At 50.4% G+C, this 27,188-nt stretch overlaps 1 protein-coding gene across 27 annotated transcripts in view; it reads left to right on the top strand.

Moving 5' to 3' along the window:
- Nucleotides 1-21,736, top strand: part of DYSF (dysferlin) — a 231,859-nt gene extending 210,123 nt beyond the window's left edge. For 26 of the 27 annotated variants that reach the window (XM_037736130.1, XM_037736135.1, XM_037736134.1 and 23 more), the window contains 9 exons: nt 470-609; nt 1,974-2,062; nt 2,319-2,414; nt 2,808-2,949; nt 7,418-7,517; nt 14,041-14,219; nt 15,961-16,070; nt 17,488-17,635; nt 21,426-21,736. In XM_037736130.1, coding sequence (XP_037592058.1) covers nt 470-609; nt 1,974-2,062; nt 2,319-2,414; nt 2,808-2,949; nt 7,418-7,517; nt 14,041-14,219; nt 15,961-16,070; nt 17,488-17,635; nt 21,426-21,464 — 1,043 coding nt within the window. In that variant the 3' untranslated portion in view covers nt 21,465-21,736. Of the gene's footprint in view, nt 1-469; nt 610-1,973; nt 2,065-2,318; nt 2,415-2,807; nt 2,950-7,417; nt 7,518-14,040; nt 14,220-15,960; nt 16,071-17,487; nt 17,636-21,425 lie in introns of those variants that run through there. The other variant, XM_037736137.1, reaches the window with a different exon arrangement.
- Nucleotides 21,737-27,188: the final 5,452 nt, after the last annotated feature.

Raw genomic sequence — 27,188 nt, 5'->3', positions numbered from 1 at the left:
GAAGTATTTGCTGTTATTGGTATTGTTTTAGCTACTGCTACTAACAGAACAACTTACATGAATGAGAGCATAATACTCACAGTACTAAGATGCCAGACTTAGGGGTAAAGGTTGCTGAGGCTTAGAGTTGGGAGAAGTCAGGGAGGGCTTCCTGGAAAAGGTGACCTTTGGAAACAGGAAGGATTTGTATGGTGGAAAATAGGAAGAAAACTTTATAGAACAGGCTTGGTAGAAATGATGGCAATGGAGACTCTGAATGTTAAGCCTGCAGCTCATGGACAGCAAGATTTCCCCTATAGAAAGTGAGACATGAGGACCAGAACAAGTGCATCTGGGCTGGGGGTGAGGCTATGGGAGTTCGGGGCTCCCCATGAGCCTCAGGTAGCTTTGCTCAGCCTGCTCCCTGGGCAGCCCCATCATCTCTTGCTTCCCCAGCTCCTGCAACTTTTTTGTCTTCTCTCTGGGGCAGAGGCTGGCAGGATCCCAAACCCACACCTGGGCCCAGTGGAGGAGCGTCTGGCTCTGCATGTGCTTCGGCAGCAGGGCCTGGTCCCGGAGCACGTGGAGTCTCGGCCCCTCTACAGCCCCCTGCAGCCGGACATCGAGCAGGTAGAATCTGGACCCTTGGGTCCCAGAGTCCTTGAACTCCGGACAGCCCCAACCCCAGGAGGGCCAGTGGGGACCTTGGGATTGTTCAATCCCCCCTTGACAACATGGATATCCCAGAAGGGCCAGTGGGGACCTTGGGATTTGGTCAATCCCCCCTTGACAACATGGATATCCCAGAAGGGCCAGTGGGGACCTTGGGATTGGTCAATCCCCCCTTGACAACGTGGATATTCCAGAAGGGCCAGTGGGAACCTTGGGATTTGGTCAATCCCCCCTTGACCCATCTCTTCACAGTCTGAGTGCAGCCATGGTTGGCCTGGGAGGGGCTCTCTAGGGCCTGGCTTCCCCTGGCTGCCTCCATCCCTCAGGGCCTGTGAAATGAGTCTAACTCTCCCCCCTCATCCCTGTAGGCCTGGCCTCCAACCTCTCCTTGTCATCCTGAAGCCTTGCTATTTCAGCCTGACCTCAGGATGCCCCCACCCAACCACTGTCTGTCAGTGACTCTGTCTCAGATGGCCAGCCCTGTGCTGGGCCGCTGTAGGGTGTACAGCCAGGATCACTGGCATCCTATGACCAAGTGACAGAGCCACCCACAGAGAACAATCCTCAGGAGCAGGGGAGTCCTCCCACACTGAAGGGTGGGGACCACAGAGATAGCTGCCTTGGGATGGTGACAGGGATGGCTTCCTGGAAGAGGTGACCTCAGAGCTGGGTTTTGGAAGAGTAGAAGGGGAGACACGGTTATAGGCAAAGAGTAAGGCCGAGGTGAGCCATGATGATGCCTTTGTGAATGCCAGAAAACATTGCCTCTGTTGTTTGGAACTCAGCTCCCTCTTCACCTAGTGGTTTGGCTACCGGCCTCCCCAAGGTGGCACAACGGGTGTGGAAACGAAATGTTGGCTCTTTCATCTTCTAGTTCTGTGACCCTGCAGAACTGACTTAACCAAGTGACTTCAATCCCTGCTCCTTCTTCTCTAAGATGAGACACATTCACACCTCACTTGCGGAGAGGGAGGAGGAGGGGCAGGTAAGGAGAGTGGTGTCCCATTCGTAACTGAACAGTGCTCTCTGACACGCCACGGCCACGCACATGTCATTCCCCTGGACTCCGAGACTCAGCTGAGCCACTGCCATCTCTGAGAGGCCCGCCCTGAGCCTTGAGCCCCAGGCACAGGCCCCAGTCCTGTGGGGAAGCGGCCACCTCTGCAGTTGACTCTGTAGTCCCTTGTTTAGGGCAGTGAGCCTTTCCCTGGATGGGCCTGGGTTTCTCTGATCTGTTTCCTCAGTGCCTGGCCCAGGGCAGGTGTGTGGTAACAGTTCGTTAAATGAGAAGGGTGGGGAGAGAATGGACCCTGTCTCCGCAGGGGAAGCTGCAGATGTGGGTCGACCTGTTTCCGAAGGCCCTGGGGCGGCCTGGACCTCCCTTCAACATCACCCCACGGAGAGCCAGAAGGTGACTTGCCCATTCAGAGGCTCTGAGCTGGGCTGGGGGTGGGGGGCGTTGCAGCCTGCTGTGGGTGGGACCAGGCGGTTGCTCTTTTTGCTGGCCTTCAGGCTGCTCGGGTCACAGAATGCAGTTCTCATTTGGGCCTGGGCCAGTGTCCAGCCAGGCAGGCATCGAATTCTCTTGGTTCAGTCTGCTTCTTGGCCAAGGCCCTCCCATCCTTTGGTAGGAAATCTGGGTGGATTGGAGTCACGCCTCTCCCCAGGTTTTTTCTGCGTTGTATTATCTGGAACACCAGAGATGTGATCCTGGATGACCTGAGCATCACCGGAGAGAAGATGAGCGACATTTATGTGAAAGGGTAGGAGCCAGCGTCCTCCTGCCTGTCCCGCTCGCCGCGGCTCCCGTGCTCCCTCTGGGTTGTGCACAGCATGGGGGGCTCTGGCTCAGGGAAGGGGAGAACAAGCAAGCTTCCAAGGAGGGCTCCTGGGGATGGTCTCTGCCTTTTGGGAAATCATTCTCTACCAGATTTCTTTTTGGCACTGAACTTTGGGTTGAACTTACAAGTTTAGTGGTGGGAAGTTAGAACGTTTTCAAATTTATGGCACATTTTGTACATCATGCTGATTTCCTGGGAATTCTTTTTGCAGTAAGCTCATTTACCTTCTTAACTCCTTGTCCACCTAAATTGAAGATGTATATACTGTGTTGGAAATCTTAATGAGAACCGTTATCTAAAAACGTGTATGTCTAGTTGGATGATTGGCTTTGAAGAACACAAGCAAAAGACAGATGTGCATTATCGCTCCCTGGGAGGTGAAGGCAACTTCAACTGGAGGTTCATTTTCCCCTTCGACTATCTGCCAGCTGAGCAAGTCTGTACCGTCGCCAAGAAGGTCAGTGTCCTTCCTGTCCCCTGGGGTGCCAGCACCAGGGCTTCTAAGGTTAGCTTGACCTGGCCACGCCCCTGCCTAGCCACTGTCACAACCTCACTGCTGCCCCAGCACGTTGGAGCTACCACCGCCATCTCCACATGGCCACCACCTCCACTATCCCAGCAGTGCCGGTGTCACCAGCACTGCCATCTCAGCATGGTGTGATGACCCCCGTCCCATCGCAGCTGACATCACTATGACAGCTGTCTCATCACAGCCAATGTCACCACGACTGCTGTCCCATCACTGCTGGTGTTAGCACGACTGTTGCCTCCTCACTGCCAATGTCACCACCACTGTTCTGTCATTCATGGCACCACCACCCCTGCTCTTAGTACCCCCAAAGCTGCCTCACTATCTCTGTGTCCAACCCTTTTCCATTCTCTTCCACCATCTTTACCATCCCCAGCACTGCTGCCACCCCAAGGCCACCTCGTGACCACATGGTGCCATGTCCATCATTTGTAGCTAAATCCGGATCCCAAAGTCACTGCCTCCCTCTTTACCCCAGGCAAGTTAAGCAGCAGGAAGGATCATGGGGTCTGAGTGGGCAGAGTAGGGACACCCAGAGGTGTCCCTTCAAAGGGGCAGTGGGGCAGATCCTGTGGAGGAGCTTCCCAAGAGGGCTGACCTGGCCTGTAGATCATGATGTCCACAGGATTGGGAGTTGCTTGGCCATCTTTTCCATGCCTCATTTTCCCCATCTGTGCCTACAGTCACCCTCCAAGCTGGGCAGCCACTGGAGCGGCTCTGCTTACAGGCCTTCAGCCATCGTCCTCCTGTCTTCATTCCCACCTCTCACTACAGGGCGAGGGCACCCGGGGAGACTTGGTTTGCATCATCAGCCAGAGGGGAGGCTGGATTTGGGGACCTTGGTCTCTGTGTCTCAGCATCTGCTAGTTTAGATCTTTACCTCTCAGCATCAGCTCTTTACCCCTGAACGAGGCAGAACTTGAGGGCAGCTGGCATCCTCCTGGTGGGACAGGCCTGCCCTCAGAGAGCAGCCCCCAGAGCACAGAGGGGTGCTGAGGGCAGTGGAGACTTCAGGCCCATGCTGGCTGGAGGCAGTGGGCCCTCTGCTATAGCTTGTGACCGTCCTCATCCTACCTGGCATTCACTTCCACCTTGAGATGCTCTCCTACTCAAGGGGGTAAATGCCTCTCTGGCATTCAGGTTCTGCAGGCCCGATTTCTTTCCAGAGGTGGCTCAAGGCTTTAAGCCTCAAAGCTTCTATGACTCCTTGTCTCTTGAAAGGAAGGGGATATAGGACGTACTTCAGTGCCTGGATTTTCTTACGTGACAGACTCCAGTGCCTGGATTTTCTTAATTCTCTTCATTATACCCCCTCTGCATGGCCCTTCCCAGCCTAACATGCAGGATCATCTGCGTGTTGGAGAAACCAAAATGTTCTGCAGAACATTCTGAAACCATCAAACAAAAGAAAACATGGATTCAGCAGGGTTAAGTGGATCCCTTTACTGAGCCATTGCTGCGGAGTGACTGGCAGGAAGCAGAACTGAGCAACAGCGCTCTGTGAGGTCAAGGAAAGCCTGGGCCGTTTGCACGTTGAGCCTTGTTCGCTGCTGTTCAGTGTGCTTGCTGGTCACCAGCCTCTTGCCATCAGAAAATCAAGGCTGTGTCTGCCTGGAAACACAGCACTGCCCCGCCCCACTCTGCCACAGACTGAGGGAGAGGGGTCTGGGAATGGAGAGGGAGGGCTGTGCCCCACGTGCCACCTCCAGGGCTTACCTGCAAGAGCTGGACATGGATGGGGACTGACACAGAGGAGTGGGAGGTGGGACAGCCCCTTCCTCGAGACAGGTGGAGATGTGGACAAAGAGTGGCTGGAACGGAAGTTTCTGCTTTTGTCCCTGAAGTAAGAGGAGAGATGACCCAGCACTGGGGCAGGTGACTTGAGACCAATGGAAAAGGTCGGAAAGAACTGCCATGCTGAGTGACCGTGGGGGAGGGACAGAGACGGGGAGGGAGAGTGACTGGCAGTGCAGAGAGGGTTACCCGGCAATTCTGGGGGCCCAGTTGTGGCTTCTGTTTAAGAATTTGGGGTGGTTCCATTCTGGCCATGATGTGGTTTTGTCTCTGCAGCATAGGGCCTGGTCAGGAGGAAGAAGGGAGGGGAGAGTGGGGCCCACCTGCCGAGAGAATTCCGGAGGAAGAGAGCGGCCGAGGATATGGAGACCGTTTGCTTGATGGCTGAGAGGGTCTGGGCCAGACTTGGGAGAATGATGAGCCCATGGGGGGAGCAGGGGTGGAGAGGAGGAAGAGGAGTCAGGGTGTTGAAGGAGAGGCTTGCTGGGAGGAAAGGCTGGAGGGAAAGGGACGTTGTGCGTGATGCCAGACTCTGGGGAGGGGGTGGCTGGAAGGAGGAGCTGAGAAGGTCAGAAGAGGAGGCTGAGAAACAGAGTCCAGGTGGCTCTGAAGTCAACCGGAAGTGGAAGACAGAAACTGGCTTGGCCCAAGGCAGAGCCCGAGGGTCCCTCTTGGGGTGAAGGGACCCTGGGAGGCAGGTGGAGCTGGGCCCACAGTGGGGCACCAGTTAGCTGGGCTGGGCTGAAGGACCGAGGCTGGGGTGGGTTAGTGCACAGCCTCTGGGCTCCCTGAGCCTGCCGCAGAGCCAGCCCTCTGCCGTGGGGTTCAGGGCCTCTGGCAGGCAGGCCCTCCGGGGACCCCATTAACCAGACGAGACTGTCATAAAATACAAGGTCTCCTTTCATCCGGCGGCTTTGAACCACCACTGGTTGCCCCGGCCCGGCTCCCCACCTGGAGCCCAGCACACCCACTGGGGCCTGCCTGTGCGTCAGGCACCCACCCTGCAAATAAACAGCTAGTAAAAGCGCCCAGGCCAGGAGCATAATGAGCGCCTGGGACCTGGGGGGGTTCATTCCCCAGGCTGGAGCCCCAGCCCAGCTGCTCCCATCAGGGGCCGTTTGAACCTCTGGCTCATTACTGAGCCCATAAACCAAGCCGGCCAGAGGAATGGAGGCTGCTGGCGGCCCATGCAGGCGGGCCTGCGGAGCTGGCCATAAAAACTGGCCAGAGGAGGGAGGCACCTGCAGCAGGGCTAGGGCCAGGCTGGGGCCTGGAAAAGGGGGAGGCAGCAGACACAGGGCTGGAGGCAAGGGGCCAGCTGGAGACCTGAGCCCCTTCCCAACCCAGGCAGCAGTCCCAGCTGTGGCTGGGTGCTTTGCATGGTGACCAGTCCTCACAGGGCAGGTGTCACAGCCTTCGGTTTGGGAGCTCACTGGGATTTCCATGGCCAACCTCTGAGGTGGAGGTGGCCACACAGCAGGCCCTGGCTGGGCAGCAAGCCTGGGTTTACCAGGCATGTGGCGGAGCCTTTCCCCTGCAGAGGTGGGTCCAGGCCCCTGCTCTGACCTGGCACTCAGGCCGTGGCACCCGCCATCTGCAGGATGGTCACACTGTTTGCTATCCTTGCCGCCCCCCAGGGGAGAGCTATAGTGAGAAAGCAGAGAACAGGACTGTGAGCTGGAAAGGCCTCGTGACAGTGCTACAGGTTGAGCGTGGCTGGCCTGAGGGGAACCCAGGCCTCCGCACGTGCAGTCGCACACCCCTCAGTTGTTCCATGAAGCCTCAGTGGGAAGAAGCCCAGGATGACCTTGTTCCAGGCGAGCTGGTCTGAGGGAGATGGGCTGGGGAGAGAAGGGCACCTCCTCACCTTTCAGCAGGAGATGGAACTTCCCAGACTGCGGGCTTTTGCTTTGCCCTGGGACAAGCTCCTGGAGTGAAGTTGGGTAGGGTGGAGAGGGCGGAGCTGGGGTCTAGATTCCAGTGCCAGCTCCTTACAGCAGGGTGCTGGGAGATCCTTCTGTGACAACCAGGGTAGGTCAGCGTCCCCCAGGGTCTCAGTTCCCCACCCTGACTCTGAGATCCCAGCTGCAGAGGAGGGTTTACAGTGGAGAGCAGGACTCTGGAACCCAGCTTGCCGCTTCCTAGCTGTGAGGTCTTGCACAGCTCCTCCACTGTAAAGATAGTATCTCTTTCATAGGTGGTAGGAAGGATACATGAGTTCATAGCAGTAGCGGGCCAACGCATAGGAAGCACGATAGCAATGTTACTGTTATTAGTGGTCAGACCTCAGGCCCATTCCTTTAACTTCTCAAAGCCTCTCCTTCATCTGAAAAATGGGAGTGATAACCTTGACTTACAGAATTGGGAAGATTAATGGAGCCGTCTTATGTGAACTGAGCCTGCAGAGTGCCCTTTTGGGCCCTTGAACACTGCCTTCTGGGATCCGCCCTTCCCAGTCTTCCCACAGGACCTGGCTCTGGCAAGACCCTCGGGGACGTCCCACTCCTCTGCCTCCTCCAGGCAGCCTTCCAGGCTGGAAGGGAACACTGCCTCTCTCTAATCTTGCTTCCCTGCATCCCTCTCTGCTCCTCCCCTGGGTCAGGATGCCTTCTGGAGGCTGGACAAGACTGAGAGCAAAATCCCAGCACGAGTGGTATTCCAGATCTGGGACAATGACAAGTTCTCCTTTGATGACTTTCTGGGTAAGCACCATTTCTAGAATCCCATTTTGCACACTAGGGGCTGCCCCAGAACCCATGCTGTGTGTTGATGCCAATGTTGGACCCTTGGGGAAGCCTGGCAGGAGGAGTGGTCCCACCTTCTGCTATCAGGGAGCTCAGGATCATGTGGCCCCAGTGTTAAGTGAGGTGTATGACACATAGCAGTGTCAGAGTGATTGGTGGCCACCGAGGGTGGGCCTGTCAGTAGAGGTGGCACTGAACACTGGGCCATATTGGATGGTGGGACTCAGATAGGTAAGGATCCGAGGGACGCAAGTGCGTGCTGCCTGTCTCTTGCTGTCCGGCCTCACATTTGACACAGACTGAGCCCTGTGTGTGAGGGGCTCAAGGCACTCTTCTTCCTTGTGCTGCATGACCGACTGAATGAACCAACACCAGTGCTATCCCCATTACCCCCAGACAGGGCTCTGGTGGGACGGGCTGTGCTGAAACCCGGGCTGGGGAGCAGGGAGTGCTGGGTTGAAGGGAAGGTGGGGATGGTGACCTTGCAGGATTGGGATATGGGGACAGGGAGGAAGACATTTTATGGGGCCAGCACGCTCATCTGTAGATGAGAGCATTGAGTGCACAATTCCCGTCACGGCTATAAAGGTTAGCTCTGGAAAATGTGATCTATCCATACAATGGGATATTATTCAGCCATGAAAGAAATGAAATACGGACACATACTACACTGTGGATGAACCTGAAAACATGCCAGGTGAAAGAAGCCAGACACAAAAGTTCAAATATTATATGGCTTCATGTATATGAAATGTCCACGATACGCAAATCCATAGAGACAGAAAATAGTTTAGTGCATTCTAGGGACTTGGAGAAGGAAGGGGGGATGGGGAGTAACTGTGACGGGGAAGAGGTTTCTTTTTGGGGTGATGAAAAGGTTCTGGAATTAGATGGTGCTGATAGTCGCACAACTCTGTGAATATACTCAAAGCCACTGATTTGTACACTTAAAATGGTTAAAGGGGTGCATTTATGTGAGGTGAATTTTAGCTTGATTAAAAAATAAAGCCAGCTTGCGAAAATGGCAGCCCAGGAAGTCAGGATACCTGGTGTCTAGATCTTGGCTGCCACTTGGGAGCAGGGTAGCCTGGAGCCCTCTTGGGTGGCCCTTGATTGCAGAAGGGGAGTTGGTCTTCACTGAGCCCTGGGGCCCCAGCGGGGGATATTCTGGGGCACAGCTTCTGGCAGTGGGGAGAAGGCTGCCTGCTCACCTGACTGCCCCCCCCCCGGCCCTGCACACCTGGCTTGGCCAAATGCACACAGAGAGCTTCATTATAAAAGCATCAGGTGTAAAAAGGGTGGCACCAAGTTTGACTTCTGTTATTTTACGTATTATTTTGTATAGAATTCCTGTAATTAGAAAATGCAGATGAGCCATGCCTCCTCCCCACCTTAATCTCACCACCCAGAGATAATTTCCACTAACATTTTGGCATGTATTATTGTGGTATATATTATTTGAGACATAAATAAATATAAGTATTTTATGTGTGTATTTATATATACATATATACATGCATACATACACAATATATACATATATTCGTATGCATATGAATGGGTTTCTATGACATAAACTGTTTTATATCCTGATTTTTTGGAAAGCCTAATATTCCAAGAACATCCTTCTGGTCAGTAGGTGTCAATCTGCATTTATATCTGCAACATCACACTTAATGCCTGCCTATGTGTTGTCATAGAGATGGGTCGTTTTCATTCATCCTCTCTTTGTGGTTATTTAGGTCATATCCTGGTTTTCTGACGTGAGTGACAGCCTCGGCGAAAGCCCATCTTTGGACCCTTTGTGCATATCTTTCCTTAACTCTAAGAAGTAGATGTGTCTTTGTACATTTTAATGGTTTTTGAAACATTTTGTTGAGTTGCCCTCTAGAAAGGTTTCACTTGTTTATATTCCCACCTGTGTCTGTTTGTACAGGGTGCCATTTTCCCTAAACATTTGCTACCACTGTACGTTAAAAAAGAAATTTCCAATAAGGAATTTCCTTTTTATTTGCATTTCTTTATTGCTTTTAAGGTAGCACTTTGCAATATATTTATTATCCATATTATTGTGGAATTTTTTATGGTTTTGCAATGTTCATCTTTTATTATTGATTTTCAGAGCCTTTTATATATTAAGGTTACATTGCAAATAATTTCTCCCATTTTTTCTTATGCTTTAAATTTTTTATGGAGTCTTTTTTCTTACAGACTTTATGAATTTATGGCATCAATCTTTCTTTTATAAAGTGAGGCTTTAGAAAATTAGTTTTTAAGCCAGGCATGGTGGCTCATGCCTGTAATCCCAGCACTTTGGGAGGCTGACGCCGGCAGATCACAAGGTCAGGAGATCAAGACCAGCCTGGCGAACATGGTGGAACCCCGTCTCTACTAAAAATAGAAATATTAGCTGGGCATGATGGCTCGTGCCTGTAATCCCAGCTACTCAGGAGGGTGAGGCAGGAGAATTGCTTGAACTGGAACCTGGGAGGCAGAGGTTGCAGTGAGCTGAGATCACACCACTGCACTCCAGCCTGGGCTACAGAGTGAGACTCCGTCTCAGAAAAAAGAAAATTAGCTTTTAAAAGAAAGAAAAAAACCTGCATTTTTTGCCTAGTAAATCATGTTCAAAATAAAGTTAAACAGACTCATCCTTTTTTTTTTTTAAGGACTTCTAAAATTTTTATTTAGAATTTTAAAAAAGATGATTATTTGAACAAAACAACAGTGTAGCAGAGTTAAAAACATTTGACAAAGTAAAAAGCATGACAACAATGGCATAAAGATTGGGAGGGGAAAACAGAAGTATATGCATTCTTTTTTTTTTTTTTTTTGAGATGGAGTCTCGCTCTTGTGGCTCAGGCTGGAGTGCAGTGGTGCAGTTTTTGTATTTTTTTAAAATTTATTTGTCTTATTCCTTTATATATGTGTGTGTGTGTGTGTGTGTATGTATAATTATACTTTAAGTTCTGGGATACATGTGGGGATCTTGCAGGATTGTTACATAGCTATACACATGCCATGGTGGTTTGCTGCCTCCATACCCCCATCACCTACATTAGGCATTTCTCCCAATGTTATTCCTCCTCAATCTCCTCACCCCCTTCTATCCCTCCCCTAGCCCCTAACCCCCTAAAAGACCCCAGTGTGTGACGTTCCCCTCCCTGTGTCCATGTGTTCTCATTGTTCAGCACTCACCTATGAGTGAGAACATGTGATGTTTGGTTTTCTGTTCTTGTGTCAGTTTGCTGAGAATGATGGTTTCCAGATTCATCCATGTCCCTGCAAAGGACATGAACTCATCCTTTTTTATGGCTGCATAGTATTCCATGGTGTATATGTGCCACATCTTCTTTATCAAAGTCTGTCATTGATGGGCATCTGGGTATCTGGGTTGGTTCCAGGTCTTGGCTGTTGTAAACAGTGCTGCAATGAAGGTAAGTATGCTTGTGTCTTTATAACAGAACGATTTATAATCCTTCGGGTATATATCCAGTAATGGGATTGCTGGGTCAAATGGTATTTCTGTTTCTAGATTCTTGAGGAATCACCACACTGTCTTCCACAATGGTTGAACTAATTTATGCTCCCACCAACAGTGTAAAAGCGTTCCTATTTCTCCACATCTTCTCCAGCATCTGTTGTCTCCAGATTTTTCAACGATTGCTATTCTAACTGGCATGAGATGATATCTCAATGTGGTTTTGATTTGGATTTCTCTAATGACCAGTGATGATGAGCATTTTTTTCATGTTTTTTGGCCATATAAATGTCTTATTTTGAAAAGTGTCTGTTCATATCCTTTGCCCATTTTTTGATGGAGTTGTTTTTTTCTTGTAAATTTGTTTTAGTTCTTTGTAGATTCTGAATATTAGCCCTTTGTCAGATGGGTAGCTTGCAAAAATTTTTTCCCATTCTGTTGATTGCCGGTTCACTTTATAAAACCATTAACAAATGCTAGCTTTTATCTCCATGAAATTTTTCTTTTCCACCTTCATAATGTGTTTTCTAATTATATACTTTATGTCTTTTGAATATTTATTTTTAATTTTAAAGGTGATGGTTAAGCACCTATCAGCTCACCATCCAGATATCCTGTGTTTCCTTACAGTCTTTTATGTAGATCATGCTGAGATACTGTGTGTGTATGTGTGTGTGTGTGGTTTAATATTTTGATGTTTGCTTAATATATTGGCACTGTATTTCAAATAGAAAATAATCATTCATCTGCACCAGAGGGATGGAGAGATACATGGGTGGGTGGAGAGATAGATGAATGCAGATATGCAGTTGAGTAAGTGGACAGACAGGTGGAATAGTAACCTGATTAAGAGATAGATATAGTGCTTAGCAAATGGCAGCTATAGAGGAATGTCGGTAGTTAGGTCAAAGCAGATGGACAGATGGAAGGACGGACTGATAAATGGATAAGTGGAGAGAAAGAAAACTAGAAAAATAGTTACATTTAATGCTCAGTTATAGTAAGTATGCATTCCACACTGAAAAAAATTGAATCTCCTTTGCATGGTGCTTGAGAATTTGTCTTCAGAAAATATTTTTTCTATTGATCTCCCTTACCTGATCCATTCAGCGACCTGTGCTTCAATCAAATTGACTTTATTATATCATGATTGGATTAGGTGAAACCACATGAAATTGCTGTTTAAATGGGTCAAAGATAAATATGAGAATTTTCATATGGTTCAACATAATAGCTGGAGGTATCCAGGGAGATGATGGATAAAAGGGCTGATTAGGTAAAACAATATAAAAAGATGGCTGCTTGGATAGACTGTTGGATGAACTATAGTAAGGTAGCACTTCACACCTACTAAGATGGCAATAATAGTAATAACAATAAACTAGAATATAACAAGTGTTTTGGGGATGTGGAGAAATTGCTGGTGTATTGGTACATTGCTGGTTTGAATATAAAATGTTGCAGCTGCTGTGGAAAACTGTTTCATGGTTCCTTGAAAAGCTGATCATAGAATTACCGATGAACCAAGAATCCTACTCCAGGCGTATACCCCAAAGAACTGAAAACAGGGACTCGGGCATTTGTGCGCTAATGGTCACTGCAACATTATTCACAATATGAAGTTAAAAGATGGGAACAGCTCAAGTGTCCATCAACAGATGAGTGAATGAACAAAGTGTGGTACAGGTTAAATATCACTTATCTGAAATGCTCGGCAGATTTCTGATGCTTTTTGGATTTGGAATAATTGCTTACACATAATAAAATATCTTTGGGAGTTTTTTTCATATATACTTTATAAGCATAGCCTGAAGGGAATTTTATGGAATATTTTAAATAATTTTATGCATGAAACGAAGTTTAAGTACGTATGTGTGGAGTTTTCCATCATGTTGGCAATCAGAAACTTTCAGACTTCAGGGCATTTTGAATTTCAGATTTTCAGATTGGGGTGTTCAACCTGTATATACCTAGAATGGAATCTTATTCAACCATAAAAAGAATGAACTACTGATACATACAAGGATGAACCCTGAAAACATTATGCTAATCAAAATAAGCCAGACACAAAAGAACAGATATTGTATAATTCCACTTATATTAAATATCTAGAATAGACAAATTCATAAAGACCGAAAGTAGACTAGAAGTTATGGGGGGAAAGGGGAGGGAAGAGTGGGGAGTTAGTACCCATTAAGGTACAGAGTGTTTGTTTGGAGGATGAAAAAGTTTTGGAAATAGTAGTGATGGTTGTACAGCATTGTGGCTGTAATTAAAGCCACTGAATTGTACAATTAACATGCTTAAAATGACAAATTTCATGTTATATATATTTTACCATGATAAAAACCATTTTAAAAAATTGATAGATGGGGCCAGACGTGGTGGATCATGCCTGTAATCCCAGCACTTGGGAGGCTGAGGCAGGTGGATCACGAGGTCAGGAGATCGGGACCATCCTGGCCAACATGGTGAAACCCCATCTCTACTAAAAATAAAAATTAGCTGGGTGTGGTGGCGCATGCCTGTAGTCCCAGCTACTTGGAAAGCTGGGGCAGGAGAATTGCTTGAACCCAGGAGGCAGATATTGCAGTGAGCCGAGGTCATGCCACTGCACTACAGCCTGGGCAACAGTGTGAGACTCCATCTCAAAAAAAACAAAAACAAAAACAAAATTGATAGATGGCTGTTTATAGACGGTGTATGAATGTATTTGTCCATAGATGAGTAACTGAAGAGGTGGGTGGCTTTGTTAAGAGTGAGTAAATGGGGTAGATGAACATGCATATGAATGTGTGAATAGATGAATGGGAAGCTGTGTAGATGGAATGGGAGGCAATGGGTGGGGAGATGGAGTTTGTGAGATTTTACTTGTGGCTCAGCCATGGATAGAAGCTGGTGACAGAGGAAGTGACTTTTTCTTGAACCTGCCCTGCCTTAGGGTAGCCACAGGCTGGCAGTGATCGAGAAACCCTTGGCCAAACCACCTCTCCGTTGCAGGCTCCCTGCAGCTCGATCTCAACCGCATGCCCAAGCCAGCCAAGACAGCTGAAAAGTGTACCTTGGACCAGCTGGATGACACTTTCCACCCAGAATGGTTTGTGTCCCTGTTTGAGCAGAAAACAGTGAAGGGCTGGTGGCCCTGTGTAGCAGAAGAGGGTGAGAAGAAGATACTGGCGGTACGTCTACTTCCTCCAGCCCCAGTGGAGGGCACAGAGCAGCTCTTCCATAGAAATCGTCAGAGAATACATGCTTACTCTTCCTCCTTTCTCCCTCTCTCCTGCCCCCGTCCCCTCTCTCTATTTTCCAAGGCATTCCCCCTCTTCCCTCCCAATTCCCAGCCACCTTCTCCCTTGAGGCTCACATCCCAGGGGACGCCTATTTAAATCAAAAGATGAGTCTGTTTATACTCTGCTCATTGGCTTGAACAGCAATCTTTGTCCTGGATTTCCTCTGCTCAGGCTTCCTGGGTGAATGGACAAGGGTCATGCTTCTCACATTTGAGCAGGACTCTCCAAGGGACCATCCTTGTTCTACTCTCTGAGAGGCCTGCTTAGAGGGGTGACTGGAGGGCCAGAGAGAACCATCCTTCTCCTGAGTCCACAGCAGCCATGGAGTGGAAGTTAATCCCTGAAAGTTTACTTAGAAATTGCAGGCAGCCAGCCAACCCTGAAAGTGGTCCTTGAAATTGAAGATACTTGTTATATAAAGAATGGTAACTTAAGAAATACTAGTACCCCAAAGGAAAAATGAGAAAATGACATGCATAGATAATTCACAAAATAATTACCAACGTCTAGAAAACATTTTTTAAAAGGTTTAGTCCTTCTAGTAATTAATTAAAGGAATACAGTAGTCCCCCCTACATCTGCAGGAGATACATTCCAAGATGTCCAGGGGATGCCTGAAACTGCAGATGGTACTGAACCCATATGTACTATATTTATTCCCATATGCATATCTATGAGAAAGTTTAATTTCCAAATGAGGCACAATAAGAGATTAACAGCAATAATTAATAATAAAATAGAACAATGATAATATGTTGTTATAAAAGTTAGGTGAATATGGTCTTTCTCTCTCTGTGTCGACATATCTTACTGTACTGTCCCAAAGGTAACTAAAACCCTAGAAATCAAACCCAAAGATAAGGGAGGGCTACTGTATTTTAAAATGTGCTTTTTTTGTCTATTAAATTATATATATTTTTAAAATAGAAATGCACATTGTTGATGAGGATTCAGAGAGAAGACAGGCACCCCATTTACTTCTGCTGGGAATGCTAATGGTTTTACTGTGTGGAGGAAGCAATTTGATAACGTATAACAACAGATTTAACAATATTTATGCCCTTGGACTCTGTCATCCCCCTTCTAAATCTCTTCTAAAGAAATATCCCAATGAAAAAAAATCTAGGTTCTAGGATGTTTGTTGCAGCATTATTTATCCTAACAGAGCTGGAAACAACCTAAATGAACCAAAATAAGTAGGTGACTGAATAATTATGGTCAACCATCCCATAGAATGTTTGGCAGTCATTAAAAGCCAAACTTTAAAGAATAGACAACTACATAGCAAGATATATTCCTAAGTGAAAAAAGCCATCTATAGAGCTGTGTATACACAGTGTGACATTTCATACACTTGTGGAGAAAAACAGATGCATGCAAATGTTAACAGTCCTGTCTCTGTGTAGTGGATGTATGGGTGGGAGTCTCCCTTCTTTATACATTGCTGAGGTTTCCAAATGCTCTACCAAGAGCAGGTGCTGCTTTTATGATCAGAAACCCTACATCTTTTTTCTTTTTTTTTTTTTTTTTAAATAATGAAGTGGCCCTTGTGTTTTTCCTGGCCCAGTTAATCTCCAGGCCACTGAGCAAAGCCTTTGTGCCCCTAACCAGGTGCTCTCTGTCCCCACAGGGCAAGCTGGAAATGACTTTGGAGATTGTAGCAGAGAGTGAGCATGAGGAGCGGCCTGCTGGCCTGGGTCGGGATGAGCCCAACATGAACCCTAAACTCGAGGACCCGAGGTCAGTGCCCAGCCCCTGAGCCCTGATGCCCACAGGTCCGGAGGTATAGGCCACAGTCCAGGAGGCATCCTATTGCATGGCCATGTAGAAGTCACATGGCCCAGAGAGGGGCCTGACTCATCCAAGGCCACACAGTAAGTTAGAGTGCAGGTGATGGGCATCTTTCCAGATAACACTGGGTTCAGCGAATTCAAGACACAGGTGGTATTGGGTACTTGTGGATTGCGTGCCAAGCATGCTGTTATATGCATGTATACATTGTGCTATGGAACCTTCCCTACAGGAAGGTTATTACAGGTAGTTGTTGTTATCCCCATTTTACAGATGAGGAAACAATCTCAGCACAGTTAAATAAGGGCATTCCAGTTAGGCGAGTGGTGAAACAGAGATGCTGTCACCTGGTCTGACTGGCTCCAATCAAGGTCTTGCCCCTACCAAGCTGCCTTCCGTGGTTCTCCTGTGGCGCCAGTGTGACTTTCAAGTGGTCTTACAGCCTTAGTTTTCCCATCTGTGAAATGGGGAGCCCAATCCGTCTTCCCTACCTCACAGACCTCTTAGGGAGAGAGACCAAGCCAATGGATGTAGATGCTGTGAAGGCAGTTACAGGGGCGGTTACTGAAAGATGGCTGTGGGGGCTTAGGAATGTGTTTGCCAGATCCCGCCCCACCAGCCTACTTGGCTCAAGTTGGATTTAGCATAGATGGCTCAGTTAGTCACCTACTATGATTAGCACCTTGTGCCTGAGTGTCATGGGACTGGCAGAGCAATGAGAGGCACCCTTGCACAAGGATGCTAGGATCTTCACAGAAAGAAAAGACCCATGAGACACCAGTGTGTAATCTGATATTAACGGGCCATGATGGAGACACAGAGTCCTCCATGTATTTTGAATTGTGGTGCTCGCCTCGGGAAAGGTTTTGAGGTTCTTGGTTGTGAGAGAACCAGCTTCCTGTGTTTTCTTCCCACCATCCTTCCTTAGCATGGACCAGCCATGTGCATGTGGGCAGGTGGCTTGGCTTATCTGGGGCTCAGTGGGCCCTAGCTCATCTAACTGGAGAGCGCTCTGAGGCACTGCCCAGCTCCGAAACCTGTAGCTTGTGATTAAGTCCTGGTTCAGGAATGGACGAGGGCACTAGGGAAGGTGTCCTGGAGAGGATGGCAGAGAACTGGGCTCCCGAGGATGCTTAGGGCATGGCAGCACCCAGAAAAGGAGGCAGCACAGGTGGGGGTGACACAGTAGTGAGGGCTTGTGGGAGAGGGAATACAGGTGTGAAGGGCTAGTTTAGGGACAGGACCTGGGAAGGCACTGGGGTGGACTGTGGAGGGCCAGGCCGTTGGACCTGCTGTTGAAAGCAGAGTTTGGAGAAAGCAACCCTGGTAAAGGATGCCCAACTGATCTTCAGGATCTCACTTCCAGGCGCCCCGACACCTCCTTCCTGTGGTTTACCTCCCCATACAAGACCATGAAGTACATCCTGTGGCGGCGTTTCCGGTGGGCCATCATCCTCTTCATCATCCTCTTCATCCTGCTGCTGTTCCTGGCCATCTTCATCTACGCCTTCCCGGTGAGCAGGCCTGATGATGCTGTGGTGGGGGAGCTCTGGGTCTAATGGGGGAGGTCTTTGTTGTCCTCAAAGAGCTCTCCCAGTCTAATGGAGAGAAGTAACTTCTGTCCTTGGGGAGCCCCTGGTCTGGTGATGATACAGAGCCCTGGCTCCAGGGGGTCTCCAATCTGGTAGGTGTACAAAGTTCTATCCTTGGGGGCTCTTAGTCTAGTGAGGGAAACTGTTCTTGCCCTTCATGGTCAGATAAGGCTGTCCTCAGCAAGCCCTCTAGCAAGGGGTTAGCAGAAGATGAGGCCCCTTGGCTGTGGTGGGCAGGGGGACTTTCTTGAAGGGAGATGTGGAAATGGGTCTGGAAGGGGAGGTGAGATGTTGATGGCAGGGCAGAGATGGTCCCTCTGTCTTGATGGCACTTGCAAATCCAGAGGAAGGGAGGAGCTGGGGCTGGAAGAACATCTCGGGGTCCACCTGAGGCCTTCAGTAGAGTGTGTAGAATGTGTCCTGGCTCCTGCAGGAGGGTGGGCCTGGGGAAGCTGCAGGGAGCAGGAGGCTGGTCCAGGAGCCCTCCCTTGGCTTGGTGCCCATTCAGGTTTCCTTTCACTTGGTAAGAAGCCAGTTGATGAGCTTGCAGGGCCCTATCAGAGGTGGCCGCCATGTCTCTGCTCTGTGGGGCACTGCTTGGGGGAGGAGGGTCCCTGCCTATGCTTCCCCAGCCTGCACAGCTCATTAGGGAACCCGGATCACCAGGGAGACTTCTTCCGGGTCTCTGATACTTTAGGTCTTGAAGGAGTTGCAGCATTCTCAGACTGACACTTGATTTCTAATGCTCTCTAAAACTAAAAAGAAACCTTTTAAAATATGAACACTTTAGCCCTATATAAAAGTAGAGAGAATGGTGTAATCCACCCCTTGAGGCCCTGATGTTAGTGGCCAAAACGCAGACACCCAGAGAAGGAAAGGGGCTGGCTGTAGGCTGCACAGTACTCCGCGCGCACTCGCAGTCCAGGGCTCATGGTGATTCCCACTGCAGGCCTTGCTACTGGTCAGCACCAGGCCACTGGCCCAGAGCATTGTCCCCATAGCACACAGGCTGCTTGGGGACCTGCCTGCAGGTGAGCTCTTTGCTTTGTGAGTCCTCCAGGAGGAGGAAAGGGTAGGAGCCCCCCTCCCACTGTAGCTAGCTATGCCTGTGTCTGTAGAATGCATCTCAGAGGGGAAGACAGTTAAAACCACACACCTTTTCCATGCAGTTGCTAACAGCACGGAAAGTCTCCTAACTGAACTGAGAGGAGCTGGGGAAAGGATGTCTGGTTTGGATGTCTAGACCAGCTACCATCTGGGCCAGAGACTAAGGGGAGTCTAGAACCAGGATGACGGTGGGTCTGCCTACAGGCCAGGCCTGCTAAGCTGGCTGTAGTCGTCTGGGGAGCCATGGTGAGAGGTTTTTAAGGTTCTGAGGTTTGTCAATCAGCAAAATCTGACTGCAGTTCAGGGTGGATCTAGGTTACAAGGCCCCAAGGTGTGTATGATGTGGGAGGCCTCTTTAAGCAAAGGAAGACGAGATTACAAATATAAGCTGAGATACAGGACTATGGAAGAGTATGTGCATGTGTGGTGTCCTGAAGCATGAGCTGTCACTGTGACCTGAGATGTGGGGTCAGGCCCCAGGACTTCTGCTTGGTGTTTCCTGCCCAGGCAGCTCCCTTACCAGCCTGCCTCAGGCTCCTCCTCCCATTCTGAGCACAGCTGGCCAGCGCTCACTTAGCCATGGAGACTAAGTGCATGTGTGCATCTGGGAGGTAAGGGCGAGTTGTGGGCATGAGCAGAAGAGGATGAGTCTTATGGCACTGGACAATGCTCAGTCCCCTGGGGAGACACTGAAACCAGAGAGTAAGGAAAAACACTGTGTATGATCAAATGCTCTTTCAGGAGGCTCAGGCTGTGGGAGTTTAGGAAGAGAAGAGCTGCTGCAGACCTTCACCCTCGGTGTGGTCTGAGAACCAGCAGCAGCAGCACCAGGGAACTCACTAGAAACTCAGAGTCCCGGGCCAGTCCCAGGACCTGTCGCATCCAACAGGGTTTCTCTGACCACGGGCACATTACGGACAGAGAAACCCCTGTTGGATGTGACAGAGCTCTCACCGGAGTCAGGAATATCGACTCTCCCTGTGACCTCAGCAAATCCCTCCTGCCCACACGAGGAGGAGGCTGTACCAGGTCAGCTCTGGCTCCTGTGGCTGGGACTGTGCTTAGGGGAGCACCTTCGTCTTCTCTGGGTGCTGTATGTTAAGCCAAGCCTCCTTCTGGAGAGCCAAGGGGAGGGGAAAGAAGGGCAGGTCTAAAGTGGCATCACCACCACCTGTGCCATGCCTAACCCCCACCCCTGCAGCTGCACCCTGCACTGTAAGGCCACTGGGTGGCACATCCAGGCCTCCAGGGCCCTGGGGAAGGAGGCCCTGCTGCCCGGCTGGGAGAGGAAGAGAAGATTTCCAGTCACTCCAGCCTGTGGTCCTTCCTTGTCCCTGTGGGCAGGAGCAGAGTGGCACTGTGGGGGCCCTGGTCAGAGCTCCTCCCTGTCTCCTAGCCCCCCAGCAGTGGGTCAGTGTCCTTTGAGTTCTTCTGGAAGTTGTCTTCTTTAAAATATGGACCCTGCCTCCCCTCTCCGAGAGCTGGTGTGGGAGTGTCAGATCCTAGGTGAGGGGTCTAGGGATGGAGGGGTGACCTGGGCCTAGGCTGCAGAGTGGCTTTGCTCGCAGGTCTTTGCTACGAGCTGAGCACATCCTGTCTCCCTCTACCCAAGTCACTCAATCATTTGGCCAGTGCCAGACCATGAGGGCCAGGCCCTGGTGATCCTCACCTGGCTTTCAGGCCATGGGGCAGAGGCTGCCCGCCCCAAGCCAGGGCCTAGTGGAGAGGGGCCCAAGGATAGGGCAGCTCCCTCCAGTTGGCCAAATCCCCCACTCTCTTGGAAATTCGCCTGGGAGGGGCATGAGGGGGCAGCCTGTCTTATTCCTCTCAGCTTCCCCCTCGGAGCCAGCCGGGAGCAGGGCCAGCGTGCGGAGGCAGGAGGCGTTTGGCGAGGAAGGAGGGCCGGCTCTGTTTCCAGAGTTGGCTTTCCCAGGCCGGCGCTGGGGAACATACTGTCCCAATTAGGAGCCCTGTGTTGTGTTGTATGTGTTTTCATGGTTTTTGGGGGGAGAAGCAAGAAGGGAAGGATACTGTCAATCCTGCAGCAGGCAGGGCTTAATCACGAACGACCTGTCTGTGGTGCTGGGCTGTGCTGTGGCTCATCCACGACAGTCCGTCCCCAGCTCTCTGCTTTCTGGACAAGGGTGTGGTGACCCATGAGCCCTGGGCTGCTGTGTTGTGGAGGACCCTGGGCCCTGCCTTCAGCACCTATCTGATGGAAGAGGCCTGGCCCCGGGTGCCCAGAGTCCTCTGGGCAGTCAGCTGGAACCTGGGAATGGGCCTGGCTTGATGGGGGAGGAGACAGAGCAATGTGGGCAGCTTTGGCCCCCAGGTGGTAGGATGTGGGTGGAGTTTTGGAGGGTACAGGTTTGCCTGGTGGGCTGGAGCACTAGACAGGGCTGAGTGTTGAGCCCACATGGGATAGATGGCAAATGATGAGGGCAAGGTGTGGGCAGGTGGCTGAAGAGCCACCAGCCTCCTCTTCCAGCCTCTTGCCTGCTGGCAGCTCAGCCCCATCCTCTGTGCCCCAGATCTGGGATAGCTGCTGTGGCTGTGCCTGCCCCAGTGGGATCACCATGTGTCCCTGTCTCCTCCTTCCCTCCAGAACTATGCTGCCATGAAGCTGGTGAAGCCCTTCAGCTGAGGACTCTCCTGCCCTGTAGGAGGGGGCGCGGGGTACCCTCCAGCATGGGACTGGCCTGCCTCCTCCGCCTGGCTCGGTGAGCTCCTTTGGACCTCCAAGGCCTGATTGTCCTGCCGGGTGGGCAGACAGACAGATGGACTGGCCCGCACTCCAAGAGTCGCTAACATGGAGCTCTGAGATCACCCCACTTTCATCATTTCTTTCTCCTCCAACCCAACGCTGTTTTGGATCAGCTCGGATATATTTCAGTATAAAACCATCTGAACCACAAAGCAGTATCAGTGTGTGTGTCTCTGTGGTACCTGAACACGGTGTGACTGTGAAGGGGGATGTGTCTGGGTGGGTGGGGAGGGTGGATGGGGTGTAGGTACCATTTCCGGCCCAGCCTTCTGGAGGCGGAGGCAGCCAAGAAGCCATAGGTGGGGCCCCATGGAACTGCTGCTGCTTTCACAAGACTGGTGGGTGGTGGGGTGGGCTTGGTGTCTAGCTTGCCTTAGCTCTGGCCTTCTCTGCCTCCTCCCCAGTCCAGGACTTTCCCCTTCCCACCTGCCTTCTCCTCACTCAGGCACCTGCAGTCTCTTTCCTAGGCTGCTCTTTGCCTTGGAGGGCAGCTACCTGTATCTTCTGGTTTCTTTGACCATGCTGGGGAAGAGGTTTCACACAAAGGGAACACCCAGGGGAGGGTCTGGCCAGGAGTCCCCTAGGCAGGGAGGGCCACTGCAGCTCTGGCTTTGGCCTAGTCCCATAGAATCCTGGGATTTCTTGGGATCCTCTCCTTCTGCTTCCTCTCTCTGCTTTAAGAATCTGATCTGGACACAGGCACCTTTTTCTTGTGGTCCAAACCTTAGTTGTAACCTTTGGTTTGACATTTCCTGCAGGAATCAGGCTTAATCTATAGGAGCAGCAGGAACATACTTGGAGAGAAAGCCAAGAGCTTGAAAGCATCGCGTTTCCAGGAGTCCCCTGCCTCTCACCTGAGGGGCTGAGCACAGGGCTGGCAGTCTCTGTTCCTGTTACCCAGCAGGTGTCTCCTGTTTTCCATGGTGACCCTGCACCCTGGCCCAGTCCCCACTGGCTCACTGATTGGCAGGACTGGGGGTAGTTGGGATGTGGTTGATGTCTGGCAGCTTCCTGGGTGAGGGTGCTACGTCTTGGAAGCAGGGTGATTCTTACTTCAGAAGAGCTTCAGGCTAGATGTGGCTATGAGCCCTGAGACCCAGGGTGGCCAGTCCTGAGACCTGACACCTGAACCCTAGAGCCAGGGGCCACACTGCATGCAGGACACGGCACGGACCGGGGTCAGAACTTTTCTGGGAAGGTCAGTGTGGTGTGGAGCCTTCACTGAGCACGCCTGTCATGCCTGTGGGGAGGCAGTGAGAGGTGGTTGGACTTTAGAGAAGGCTAGAGGGAGAGGAAGGAAGGGGTGGGGCCGCCACTTCAGGAGGCGCCTCCGAGAGCCTTTTAAGAGAGGGGAAACCTGAGAACATTTGAAGGGAGGAAGGAGGAAGCCACTGGTTAGGGAAAGATCAAAGACACAAGCGAGAGTATGAGGTAATTCATGGAACCAGTTTCTGGAGAAGGAGAGGAGGGGGTTTGCTTTGGAAAGAAGGTCTATTTTGTCTTCCAAGCTCAGAAAGGCAAGAGGAAATGAATGAATACCATGCAACTATCAGCTAGATTAAAAAAGTTTTAGGGGTCATTGTGCTCATTTTTTCCTTTGTTCCTTCGCTTTACTCTTGATTCTCTGGGTTGCAGGTAATAGAAAACCCCACTTAAGCTAGGAAAGGGAATTCAATGGCTTTATAGACATGAAACACCCAGAAGCACTGGCTTCAGGTAAGGGCCCATCCAGCTCCTCAATGAGCTCATAGGGCGCTTGTGTTTTCAGGGTTGGCTTCAGTTTAAAGCTGGCTCCATTCATACAGCTGGGCTTGAAGCTGCTCTCTGAGACACATAGGCCACTAAGAAAAACTCAGAGGGGATGAGGAATGGATGGCAAGGGGACACCATGTCCAGCAAATGTAACTTGAGATACTCTATGTGGCAGGCCTAGAACAGGGTCTGAGGATGAGCTACATGTGACTCTTGGCCTTCCATAGCTCCCAGCATGACGGGAAAATTTTTCCCTTTTGGGAGTATCAAAAAAAGAGTGCCCACCTCTCTGGGGAAGGAAGGGGCAGGAGGTTCTCTCAAGAAGCGGTATCATTTGAGTGGAGCATTGGACTGGCCCGGTGGCTAAGGGAGAAAAGGTGTTCTCAGTGGCAGAAGTGGAGTCTGAGTGGCAGAGCTGTCAAAGAACTCGGCTGGTTCAGGGAATGGCTGGGGAGAGTGATCCTGGAGGGTAGTGGCCCAACAGATGAGAGGAAAGAGAGGCTGGAAGGGCAAGTCCAGGTGGGGAAGGCCTCGTGTGTGCAGCTGAGGAGTTTGAACTTCATTATGGAGGCAGTGAGGAAGCCTGGATGGACAAACCTTGATCAGAATCATGTTTTTCTGAAAAACCATTCTAGCTTAGTTCCTATCTTGGGAGACAGGAGTCCCCTGGGGGTACATGGGTGGGCTTCAGGTATATAAACCTTATGGCAAGCTGCCTCTGATGGGCTGAGGGCCCAGGGTTCTTACCCGATTCCTAAAATGGTCCGTGGTCACAAATGGCAAAGAACAGTTGCTCAGGTTGGTGTGCAGCTGGTTGCAGAGGGCCATTCTAGAAGACCGGTTCACGCATCCAGGAGCCAAATGGGAAAAGTCTGAAAGGTAGGGTTAAGGGTGATTCATCCATTCAACCATCTATTCATTCCATTCATTTGCTCATTAAAGAAATATGGCAGGGGGCTATCTGTATACCAGGCAGGGTGCTAGGCTCTAGAGATATAATCTCGAGTAAGATAAACATGGTTCCCACCCTCCTAGAGCTCACAGTTGAGTAAAAGAGGCAGACAAGTAGATGGGCAATTACAATACACTGATGGATGATGAACACAAGCTATGGGGTCAAGAGCAGGGATGGAGAAGACAATAGAGGGAGCAGTAGTTCATAACCAGAAATTGGTTCAAAGATCTCTAGCAATGTCTACCTGGGCACGGGGCCATGGTTTTCAGCCAGGGGCACTTTTGTCCTCCAGGGCATATTGGGCAATTTCTGGAGATATTTTTGACTTCACAACTGGTGGGGGTAGGGGGCGGTGGTCATGAGAGGGACTGAAAGCGCCTTTAGAAAGGTTTTCTCCCAATAAAAAGGGGCACACAAGGAGACACATCCTCATCTTCTGCCTCTTAATCTTATGGAAAAATGTAATGAGGGGAGCTGTGGCTGCCATCTTGTGATCCTGAGGCGATGAGCTTGAGGAAGAAAGCCAGCACACAGAGGACAGCAGAGGAAGTGGGGAGGACCTGAGGAAGTGGGGAGGACGTCAGAGGAAGTGAGGAGGAGATCAGAGGAAGTGGGGAGGATGGCAGAGGAAGTGGGGAGGACATCAGATGAAGCGGGGAGGATGTCAGAGGAAGCGGGGAGGACCTGAGGACACAGGGAGGATGTCAGAGAAGTGGGGAGGACCTGAGGACACAGGGAGGATGTCAGAGGAAGTGGGGAGGGCCTGAGGAAGTGGGGAAGACGTCAGAAGAAGCGAGGAGGACATCAGATGAAGCGGGGAGGATGTCAGAGGAAGTGGGGAGGGCCTGAGGAAGTGGGGAGGACGTCAGAAGAAGTAAGGAGGACATCAGATGAAGTGGGGAGGATGGCAGAGGAAGTGGGGAGGACCTGGTTCTTGGTGAAGCTATTGAGGGAGAACCAACCCTGAAGCCACCCTACCTCCAGATGAGACACTTTGTGACTCAGGGCCATCAATTCCTAATAGTGAAAGCCATCTTTGGTTGGGTCCTATGTTACCCAAAGCTCCAAGCCTCCTTGCTGGAGAATTTCATTCTGCTCCTCTGAAGCCGGTTTTCACTGCCGTCTGCAGTAACCACGGCTGCCGTGCACACGCACCACATCTAAGACATCATACATTTATTATTTATTATAGCAATTTTCCCGCAGATGGCAGTAAAGTGTTTTGTTCTAATAAAATCAGTGTGTTACAGTAGTTTTCTGATGGAAGTAAATTACCTTGAGGAAGGGGCACCTTTTTCTAATTCACGCAAGGGCACCATCTAGCCTTGGTGGTTAAGTCTGTGGACGCCCACTCTTCACGACTCTCAGCCGTAGCTGACATCATGGATGTTCTCTGCTTCTTGATCAACCTTCTGTCTGTACCCAGCTTCCGTGATACCCTTGTCGCCTGGTGGTCCTCCTCTCCCTGCCGCCTGGCGTCCCTCTCTGTTGGTCTATTGTGTTCCCCAGGTCTCCTTCCCCGGCATTGTTTTCATCCTAAATGGCTCCTAGGCACCCTCACCTGCCCCTCTGGCTTTCTCTGCCTTCTACAGGTGAATGAGCTTGGGATCCCTCACTGTAGCCCAGTTTCTTCCCTCTGCTGCAGGCAAATTAGTGTACTGCTTACTCACTGGCACCATGAACTCAAACCTTCCATTCAAAGTCTCCATCCTCCACCCCACTAAAAAAGCCCTGCTCTGTTCCCTCCACCCATCTAGTCCCTGGAGCTGCACCCGTGGGAGGCATCCTTGAGTCCTACCGTCTCCTACTCATCTCCAAGACATCACCAAATCCCACAAATTCTGCTTCTCAAATCTGAGTCAAGCTACTTCTTGTCCCATTACCACCAGCTCCACTTATGATCAGGCCCCCAGCAGGCCAGCATCATTGAAACCCAAATACTACTTACTGCCTTCTGCCGTCCCCCTCTCTCAGATCTGCCCGGCGTGGTTCTCCACTGCCTTCAGGAGAACCAGCCCTGCTCACCCTCCCTGCTCACCTCTTGCCTTTCCTTCTGCCAGGCCCATCTCTTGGGTCTCAGCTTGGTCCTTTCCTCTGGATGTTGCCCTTGTCCTGCCCTGCCCTGGTGCCTGTCTGTCATGCTCAGTCAGTGAGGTCCCTCTTCAGTTAGAGGGCTTGTTAACACTCCATTGAAGCTGGCAGACTTGACTCTCCCACCCCCACCCCTGGAATCTGCGCCCCCAGGGCTGAAATCACATCTCAATTCTTAATGAGATGTCTGCTTCCTTCACTGAAGGGACTTTACTAAGTGTTTCATTGCAAGTTTTCTTTAAATAGCCAGGCCCTTAGAGCCATTTCAAATAGGGTTTTATGTTCCTAAATTCAGTTAGTTCTCAACATTTGAGACCAATTCTTGCAGCAAGGTGGAGAATAACTCTCATCTGTGAAAGAAAAGTGGTCCAGTAAAGCTTGATAAGCCTTTTGTATTTAGAATACTCAGTTCCTTGCCTTTATTTTGTCTGCTGGTGTTTTTTAGAGAGATATTCTAAGATACATTCACACACACACACACGCGCACACACACACACACACACACACACTCTCTCTCTCTCTCTCTCTCTCTCTCTCTGCTCCTTTTCCAGGGCTGTGTGGACAGCCCATGACGGTGTGATGGGAGCTTGGACAGACAGAAAGTGCTCTGAGTGTAGCCCCTGCTGTCCGGCCCACAACCCCTCCCCAGTTTGCCTCCAGCCCCAGGGAACTCAAACTTGTCTCAATCCTCTCTCCAAGTGTTTCATAAATGTAGGATTATGGGATTTCCAGAGGAGCCAGGTGGGCATCCCCTGACTGGGACCCAGTGACAGCCCAGGAAACGTTTCCTGCTTGGGAAAGAGAAC

Source organism: Cebus imitator, unplaced genomic scaffold (assembly GCF_001604975.1).
Source record: "Cebus imitator isolate Cc_AM_T3 unplaced genomic scaffold, Cebus_imitator-1.0 Scaffold23, whole genome shotgun sequence".
NCBI lineage: Eukaryota > Metazoa > Chordata > Mammalia > Primates > Cebidae > Cebus > Cebus imitator.
Note: the sequence above shows the minus strand (reverse complement) of the source record. Positions and strands in the feature narration are given on the sequence as shown.